The sequence below is a fragment of the Lethenteron reissneri genome, chromosome 3, assembly GCF_015708825.2.
Source record: "Lethenteron reissneri isolate LAM-NWPU_2019-01 chromosome 3, ASM1570882v1, whole genome shotgun sequence".
Lineage (NCBI taxonomy): Eukaryota > Metazoa > Chordata > Hyperoartia > Petromyzontiformes > Petromyzontidae > Lethenteron > Lethenteron reissneri.
The window spans coordinates 14,802,095-14,811,336 of record NC_083781.1 but is presented as its reverse complement, the minus strand read 5'-3'; the positions used below and the strand labels follow the sequence as shown (position 1 = coordinate 14,811,336).

General features: G+C 48.1%; 1 protein-coding gene across 1 annotated transcript; it reads left to right on the top strand.

Moving 5' to 3' along the window:
- Window positions 1–184: 184 nt before the first annotated feature.
- LOC133347304 (peroxisomal 2,4-dienoyl-CoA reductase [(3E)-enoyl-CoA-producing]-like) lies at window positions 185–9,233 on the top strand. Its single transcript, XM_061559456.1, has 8 exons — window positions 185–358; window positions 1,798–1,866; window positions 2,389–2,440; window positions 3,305–3,440; window positions 4,332–4,456; window positions 6,899–6,992; window positions 7,741–7,845; window positions 8,273–9,233. Exons 1-8 carry the CDS (start codon window positions 258–260, stop codon window positions 8,482–8,484), a joined length of 894 nt encoding a protein of 297 aa, XP_061415440.1. The 5' UTR covers window positions 185–257; the 3' UTR covers window positions 8,485–9,233.
- The last annotated feature ends 9 nt before the right edge of the window (window positions 9,234–9,242 follow it).

Below are 9,242 nucleotides of genomic sequence, written 5' to 3'. Positions count from 1 at the left end.
TTGTTCACGGACCGTCGGGGCAAGTGGCCGTGAGCGAGGTAGCGCGTGTGGAGGCCGGCACCGTGGCGCACACACGAGGGGGTGGCCAGCAACCACGCACGCCTTTGATTCTCACTTGAGGCTGAGTCGACCTAGGGGAGGCCCAGGTACCGGTTCAAAAAAGTAGTTTCAGTTAACAAAGCTTGCTTCATGGACCTTGATCTTTGCCGTTGTCTAGATCCGAGAAGGGCTGCTGCTTGCAGGACACGTGCAGCGCGATGTCTCAACACGACGAGTGGAGTTCTGCCGCAGCTGCTGATGTGGACACGGACGACTGCTTGCCAAGCTACACGCACCTCTACAGCCCCACGCTGCTGAAGTAACGCTGCTCGTCCAGTCCCACTTCATGCCAATAGCAATGCCTCACCGTTGATCGATCTTCTACAGGTCCACTTTCCTCCAATAATCTGGGCCACAAAGTCCCACTTCATTCCAATAGCAATGCCTCACCGTTGATCGATCTTCTACAGGCCCACTTTCCTCCAATAATCTGGGCCACAAAGTCCCGCTTCATTGCAATAGCAATGCCTCACCGTTGATCGATCTTCTACAGGCCCACTTTCCTCCAATAATCTGGCCCACAAAGTCCCACTTCATTCCAATAGCAATGCCTCACCGTTGATCGATTTTCTACAGGCCTACTTTCCTCCAATAATCTGGGCCACAAAGTCCCGCTTCATTGCAATAGCAATGCCTCACCGTTGATCGATCTTCTACAGGTCCACTTTCCTCCAATAATCTGGGCCACAAAGTCCCGCTTCATTGCAATAGCAATGCCTCACCGTTGATCGATCTTCTACAGGCCTACTTTCCTCCATAATCTGGGCCACAAAGTCCCACTCCATTCCAATAGCAATGCCTCACCGTTGATCGATCTTCTACAGGCCTACTTTCCTCCAATAATCTGGGCCACAAAGTCCCACTTTATTCCAATAGCAATGCCTCACCGTTGATCGATCTTCTACAGGCCTACTTTCCTCCAGGAATCCGACTCAATGAGTCTCGCTTGTTCCCACGAACGTCACGCCGTGACTTAATTTTCAGGGACAAGGCTGAGAGCGTTGTACATGCACTGTGGTGGTCAGATGGTATGTAAGGCAGGACGGGAGTCACGCGCCGTGCTGCTGTTTGTGAGCTCAAGTTTCCGTGTTGTGTCATCTCCTATTCAGCCCCACTCTTCCATAATCTCACTAGATGAGTCTCACTTTACTCCACTAACATGCCTCACTCTCACGTTATCTTCTGCAGACCCATCCTCCAGTCACCTGGCTCACCACATTTTCACATTTTTGAATGCACTTCCACTGCTTAGTCCTTCTTAACTCAGCCTCATGTACCATGTCAGCCAAGCAGACATGTAACACTTCATCCTAACCACAAAGCAATCGAAGGGCTGAGTCATTTAAAACTCTAATATTTGCTCTTCATTTGACCATATGAAAGAATAGAATGTTACTCACGATTGGATCAATTGTTGCAATCCAGGGTCACGATGTGAGTCAAGAATCATTTCTTTTTCTCTAATTTGTGCTCTTATGTGAATCGTCTGTCTCGTACGTTCAGCCTCATTCCATTAGCCTGAAGGTAACATTTGCATAAACGTGTAATTTGTCTAAATTGCGAACAATCAATTCTCAGCACGCATGATTTGATGTTTGCATAGTGAGTAAAAAAAGTGATGGCGGTCGATGATTCTGTGGCTCATTGTAGGGTTCCTGTGAAAGACAATGCCTTGTTACCTGTGTATGTGTCCTCCAGAGGGAGGGTGGCGTTCATCACTGGGGGAGGTTCTGGAATTGGCTTCCGCATTGCTGAACTCTTCATGAGGTATTTGAACTTCTCGTCTTTACGAGCATATGCAGTTCATTACAATTCTTGTGTCTGCCAGCGTAGAGGATTTGAAATCCATTATTCACACAAGATAATTAGAATCTCAAGATGCAGTACAGTTTGATGCACATCACTGACAAAATTGTGTGTCTGTGTGTGTATATATATAATTACTATTTAAGGGAGAGGCAGTCATGGGCAGAGCATAAAAAGGTCTGGAGCTTGGAATGAACAGGGTCAACATCTCGGGTGGCTGGTTGTAGTGAGTTCAAGACTACAGAAGGGACAACCTTCCACAAAGAAAAACAATGATTTGGAGGTTCGACAAGAGAAAAGGTTTCGTTGCTCGAGTGGAGAGCACTGCAGTGGAGTGGAGTCAGATGAGAGAGAAGTAGACAGGGTAGAGTCCATGGACTCGGGGTCTTCACCACAGACTGCAAGTGTTGTGTATGGCAAATAGATGGTTTCACTCAACTGCTTCTCCTGTCATCCTTTCCATTATTGTGCTCAAATATGCAGACATGGCTGTGATACCATTATCGCAAGCCGAAACAAGGAGCGGGTGGAAGAGGTAAGCATGTCTGCCTGTAAGGTGTTTATCTGAGTGACACACGAAGATCACTGTATCATAATCATCCTTCCTTCATTCCAGCATATTATGTCACGTAGCATCGTAAAGTCAAAGTTCATTTGTACATGCGACCATAATATCTACCTCGCCTCTTATCTCCCTCTTATATATCTCACTTTTATCTCATTAACCTTCATCTCTCATCACCAGCTCATCTCTCTTGTTTATCTCGCCTGCTTCTGACCATATCTCTTGCTGGGCCATAGCTCGGCAGGACACTCCCTTTACAAAACACATCTGCCCCGTGGCAGAGGTCGCAAACGGGTTTTGATTCCTTACCCGTACCCGGCCGCACCAGGGTTGCAATCAGGTACCCATACCCTACCCGATACTCGGCCGGGTACGGGTAGCCGGGTATCGGGTAGGGTATGGGTATCGGGAACCCAATTGCGACCTCTGGGATGAAGCCATGTTGCAGGCGCGGGTGGGTTGATTCTAGGAACTTGAATTGTGAGAAGAGACAAGACGTTGGGAAATGAGTGACAAACGGTTACTTACCAGTGACTCATGGCCTTCTGACTCATTGGTTGGGGTGAGTCACGTGCGGCTACCCGTAACGGTACCCGGCCGCACCAGGGTCGCACACAGGTACCCGTACCCGGCCGGGTACGGGTAGCCGGGTATCGGGTAGGGACAGGTATCGGGTAGCCGGGTATCGGGTAGGGACGGGTATCGGGTACCCGGTTGCGACCTCTGCCCCGTGGGCAGCCAGGAGAAGAACCCCGGTGTTGACTGTGCTTGTGAGGCGATTCCTTCCATGTAAGCGGTGCTTGCTCGCTGTCTGTGTGTGCGCGTGTGGTGAAGGCGGCCCGCAAGCTGAGGCAAGCCACTGGCCAGAGCTGCGTGGCCGTGACCCTTGATGTCAGGGATGAGACCTCCATTGAGCGAGCCCTCGACCTCGCCCTGGAGCGCTTCCCCCGCATCCACATCCTCGTCAACAGTGATTTTCTTCTTTTTATCTCCTCCATGGCAAAACATTACATGGGGATTAAAAAATGTGATTTCCAAAGCATTTTTCTGAAAAATATGGCAGCGATATGGAAGTTCTCTCGAATGCCAGCATCAAAGCCGTAGTAGGAGGCATGGCACACGTCCCATGGCGGCATTGTGCAAAATTTGACCCCCAAAAATGTTACCTAGTTCCGCCAATCTGAAACTATTGCATTTGTAATATTGGTGGAGTTTGATTCTTAAATGCTGCTGCCGCTGCAATATTGGTGCTTTAAAATATTGTAAAAATAAATAAAACTACCGCAGAAATCTAACAAATTACTGCAGGAAAGGTGCCTGTGTATGTCCTCTCGTGTTTGCACGAGCAGCTCCTGGCTCCAGTTAGAGGAGGCTTCAAACTCCGACTGTTCCCAGGTGGAAATGCATGCAGGTGAATTCACAAAGTGGAATGCGCTAAAAGTGGATTTTTAATTGGCGCTTGCTCAAATGGAGACCTAGAGACCATTATAGTTCAATTGATGCTACATGGAGACATTGTGAGAAACTGGAATGCGATGATTAGTGGCAGCTCTCGTGGAGACCCATAGAGTCCCATAGAGAGACTCATACTCGCATAGAGACCAACTGAGAAACTGGAAAGCACTGACAGTGGATTCAATATCAGCTATTTCTCCATCAGACGGGTGCACGCAGCCCATGCGGCTTCCTTGGAGAACTGGTCTGGTGTGAGCCCGACATTGGTTAATCACCATCATGCATTTCCTTGCACATTACAACCATCTATTCATCCAACCCGAAGCAGGAGAAGATAAGGTGGGATAGCATTTCCTCACGGACCGCCACTTGTTCTCGTTCAAATTGTGCGCGCGGGCAACTGCAGACGCGGCGGGAAACTTCGTGTGCCCCATGAGCAACCTCACCCCCAAGGGCTTCCGCACAGTCATGGACATCGACACCATGGGCACCTTCAACAGCAGCCTGGCGCTCTATCGACGCTGCTTCAAGGTCAGCCACATCGTGCTGCAAACACACCAGCCGCCTTCCAGTCGGGCTGCCACTTGAACCATTTTTTATACTCGTTTTATTTTTGTTTTATATCAGATAAGGCCCACTCAGCTATATATTGCTCTTTAACAAAAGCCTACCTGGCCACAATTTATAGTTCAATGAAGTTGCTTGTCACGTGCACATTTATAGCAGACAAATACTCTAAACGCTTGTTTCTAAATGTGGAGGGAAAAACCGGAGGACCCGGAGAAAAATCCAAAATATACAGCAGACGCAGGGTCGGGATTGAACCCACGACCTTCTGTATACCAGGCGAGGTAGTTAACATCTCGCCACTGTGAGGCCTTGATGTGGGTTTTACCAGGATTGTGATGTTTGGTGTAGTATCTTGTCCTGGGAAATCTGTAAGTCTACCCAGAACATTCCAGCCAAGTGTATTTTAATTGCTTTATAATGTCACTCTACAGCCATGCATTCACATGTATTATAGTTCTACCCTCCTACGGTGTTGAGATATTCTTCTTTCCGTGATATATCCCAGTCTTTTTGTACCTCAAAGGTGGCAATCTTGCCTTACAATGATGCCTGCACGCATTATTGTCATTAATTCCTCAGCACTTAAATCCGACATCGGAATGGATTGCCTTTGGATTTTAACTACGTAAGCCTGCGCAATCTATCTGCCCAGCAGCGTTTGAGTGCTGTCTGTAGTCGTGTTAGGATATATTTTTTTTATTCATATTCAATAAAATGTATTCTGCAGAGTGGAGAGATGGTGCCATGGTTATCACACTGTACTATCAATCAAGCTACAATGATAGTTCGATTCCCGGCCACAGCTAACATCAGTGGTAATTTCTGAACCGATTATTTGTCTCCATCCTTCAACCTGCATTGACCACCGTGCTGCAGCAAGGGCATGCGACCATCGTGGCCAATACGGCACGGGGAGAATTTTACCCAGCAGTCGATTGAAAAAAGGGCTGTACCTTTCTGTTACTTAAAATACTTCAGTCTGAAAAGTCTGTCAATGTTTGGTTCTTTCGGTAAAGTCACGTAGGTATAAAATAAAATACACACAAGCGTCCGTCCCACCTGATGACGGATGCTTGTGTTGGGCCCGAAACGTCGTGATTTATTTTATTTTTCTACCAACGTGACTTTACCGAAAGAACCAAAGAGTATGGATTCCTGCAGTCACGAAAGCTTCAAATCAAGTCTGACAAGTCTGTCAATCTTTGTGATTACTTACCCATCCATGTGTTTTTATTTTTTGATAGAAAGCTTTCGTGACTGCAGGGATTCATATTCTTGGTTCTTTCGGTAAAGTCACGTAGAAGGGAAATAATAAAATAATACAAATATAAAACAATACAAATTCTCACGACGTTTCGACTGCAACATAAGCAATCAGCAAGAAAAATTTCTTGCTGTGGATTTCACACCTGATAATGATTGCTTGTGTTGCAGTCGAAACGTCGTGAAAATTAGAATTTTTATATTATTTTATTATTTCCCTTCTACGTGACTTTACCGAAAGAACCAAGAACATGTATTTTTAGTTGCTCATATCATGTATTTGTGTTTATACTGACAATGCACGCGATTTGTTTTTTCTAAATGTAAACAAATATTGCGAACACGATATCGATTTTTCTGGTTTATAATTTTTCTGGTTTAGAACTCTCCATTGTCACGTAAGCATTTAAGACCATGAACTGGATGCCGATAACCAGTGGATGAAGTCCACTGGGCACCAATAAACTGTCACAACTGGGCACGAGAGGCAAAGAGGGCTGACAATGTTTGTCGACTGCAACAACAAACACTCGTATCTTGTTTTGGGAGGTCATGGTTAGAACAGCCCGGCGGTCGCTCATTCCCCACTTGTTTCGAACCTGGCTGGCAGCCCTGGTTATCACTGCTCGTCTATTAACCATCAAATGCACACAGTCTGCAACGCCTGTGGACATTCACGCGATTCACCTCAACGTAATGGCAAGTAGTTTTCAGATTATTTTGCGTACGTCGAATAACTTTTGATTCGGACACATGCGATTCCATGTAATATCATGAGCCTTAAGAATCAATATTAATAAATATAATTGTGAGAATTGAATGTGTGAATTTGTATGTATGCACTGCGCTACGAAGCCGGTGACCCAAGTTCAATTCCCGCTCACGGTTAACATCAGTGATGAATATCTGAACTGGTCTTGGGCCTCTCTTAGGTCGACTCAGCCTTAAAACGAGTACATTGAGCGGCGTGTAAACATGTTGCTGACCACCCACCCCCTTGTTTGCCATGCCGGCCTTAATAGGTGCTCACTAACAACACTTGGCTCAAGAGTCCATTCAAGGCTTCATGGGGGAGTTGGGAAGCACCTTTATCTTTTTGTGTAATCGTGTGCAAGCTCTTGCACGTGTGCCTGTCACCAGGAGCACGGAGGGGTGATTGTGAACATCTCCGCCACCATCAGTTACAGAGGACAGATGCTGCAGGTTCACGCCGGGGCAGCCAAGGCAGCCAACGGTAAGAGAGCCTCTCCACAGCGGCTCCGCCATGACCGTCGCAAAACAACCTCACCCCGGCGATCTCCCAAGACATTCGGCAAAGCGTGCCGTTGTAATTCTGCTTTAATGCCGGCGGCTTTTTACTTGGTTGGTGTCCCCATGAAGTGTGTGGTGGGTGTGAGCGCATGCTTCTATGTATGTATGCACGCAGGGCTACGTTGTGGGCAGCAGAGGGCAGTGAAGGCAAACTCAGTTGCTGTCACTGCACTGTGCGATGCTCCCACGTTGATGCTGTGCCTTCACCAACCCGTACTCGCAAACGCGGTGCAGCACGGCCAAATAATATAACCTGCACAGCTCTCACGGTATGGGGTAGCCCTCATCCAGCGGTGGATTGGCTAGAGGGGCTGTGACATGGACATGGTGTGGTCGGTGTGATTGCATTGACTGTGTCTGTCCGGGCTTGTCTCGCTTGGCGAGCGAGATGCGCTCCGCGAAAATTGCTCGGTTGGCGAACATTTGTTAAAAGGATAGTTTTAACATCGACTCCCGTGTTAACACCTGTCGTGCGCACCGTGACACCTGGACGCATGTCGATCGATCGCTCTCTGCTCGCTAAGCGAACATTTGGCTCGTTTTGGGAACAAATGGATATAAATTCGCATTGCCCGTGATGGCGAATCCGTGTAGAAAGAACTCCTCGCTTAACGAGACTAGGCTGTTTGTGAAAATGTAGTGACGCTTGTGGCCGTGTGACTTTTGTTTAGATGCGATGACAAAGCACATGGCGGTGGAGTGGGGGCCGGACAAGGTGCGCATCAACAGCCTCGCCCCGGGGCCCATTTCAGGCACGGAGGGCATGCGGCGGCTTGGTGAGTGGCTCACGGTGGCGGAGGATTTACACTCCGCAGTGAGCAGTCCTTCGGTCATGTGACCACACTCCACCACGCTCATCAGTGCGGGTTGGTGGGGGCGGCGGAGTTTGGATGTACGCGACAACGACGGATGTTGCTGTACTGCCCCTGGTTTCCGTGTTACGCACGATGATGCAGGGGTGTGGTAACCACCGAGGACAACTTTAAGTTGCACAAAAATTACTCCCGGAATGAATAGCTGTACACAAGACATCGTCAGGTTTTCCTACTTCGTTACACAAAGCACTGCAACGTTTATTTAGTAGTCTGCATCACGAATATTAAAAACATACACACACACGCAAACAGTACTGTTATCGCCAGCCTAGAGTAAATGCTCTGCACTGACCCAACGCGGCCGTTGTTTTTTGGTTCATCTCTCCAGGCGGTCACCTGAAGGGGCAGAATCCCTTCGCCTCCGTGCCGCTGGGGCGTGCGGGCACCAAAACGGACATGGCACACTGCGCGCTGTTCCTCGCCAGCCCCCTCGCCTCGTACGTCACGGGCTCGACGCTTGTCGCCGATGGCGGCGCCTGGATGACTTCCTCCAACGATTTCAACGCGGTCCGAGCCGGTCTCGTCACCTCCAAGATGTGACCCCCCCCCCCTCTCCTCTTCACCGTCGGTCTCGCCAAAGCATTTTGTGCTGCGACAAATCGCAGGCGGTCGACGCAAACCTCCCAAGTTTCAAACAAAAAGAAACTCGACACACTGGTCAACAACACCGCCTTGAGCGGGTAGAAGGAAAAAAATCGAGAATAGGCGACGTTTCTCGGCAACGACGCTTCTAAACGGCAAAGTGTCGTACACATTTCTTTGTTAATGTCCAAAAAGGCTGGCTGCATTGAGCCAAGACTTTCACTCGGGTTCTTAGTTTGAGTGGAAGGAAACTCTAGTACAGACAGTCCACAGAGATTAGTTGATTAGTTGAGATTCTGCGATATATCGCGGAGCCCTGTGCTGTCCCCGCACCGATTTATCACGGTTGGCTACGTACGGTGCGAAAGAGATTCGACACAAACAAATCTGTTTTTTAAGAATGTTTCTCGGTGAACAATCTTAAATTGATACACGAAGTTACCGATTGTTGAAAGTTGGGCATTGCATTATATTGGAAAGCAAGGGTGGGCGTTGAGATTGACGAGTGGCAGAGTGAGACCAGTGGGTGGAGTCAAGCGGTATCTGCTGCAGGCTGCATGAACACTTTGATAAGGAGGGGGTAGAATTTGCAAGTACAGTACCAATTATGTGTGACAATTGCGCACTTGATAGTCAGTAATGCTCACGATGACGCGGTGAAGGCGCGCGTCTTGAGGTGCTCCGAAATTGTTGATGTGGCAAATTACCGGCCTTTA

What these genes read in the sequence shown, in the direction of transcription:
- LOC133347304 (XM_061559456.1), top strand. Translation starts at nt 258, where the DNA reads ATGTCTCAACACGACGAGTGGAGTTCTGCCGCAGCTGCTGATGTGGAC. An exon ending in TACAGCCCCACGCTGCTGAA is followed by an intron (nt 359 to 1,797) that starts GTAACGCTGCTC and finishes TGTGTCCTCCAG; the next exon opens with AGGGAGGGTGGCGTTCATCA. An exon ending in ACAAGGAGCGGGTGGAAGAG is followed by an intron (nt 2,441 to 3,304) that starts GTAAGCATGTCT and finishes CGTGTGGTGAAG; the next exon opens with GCGGCCCGCAAGCTGAGGCA.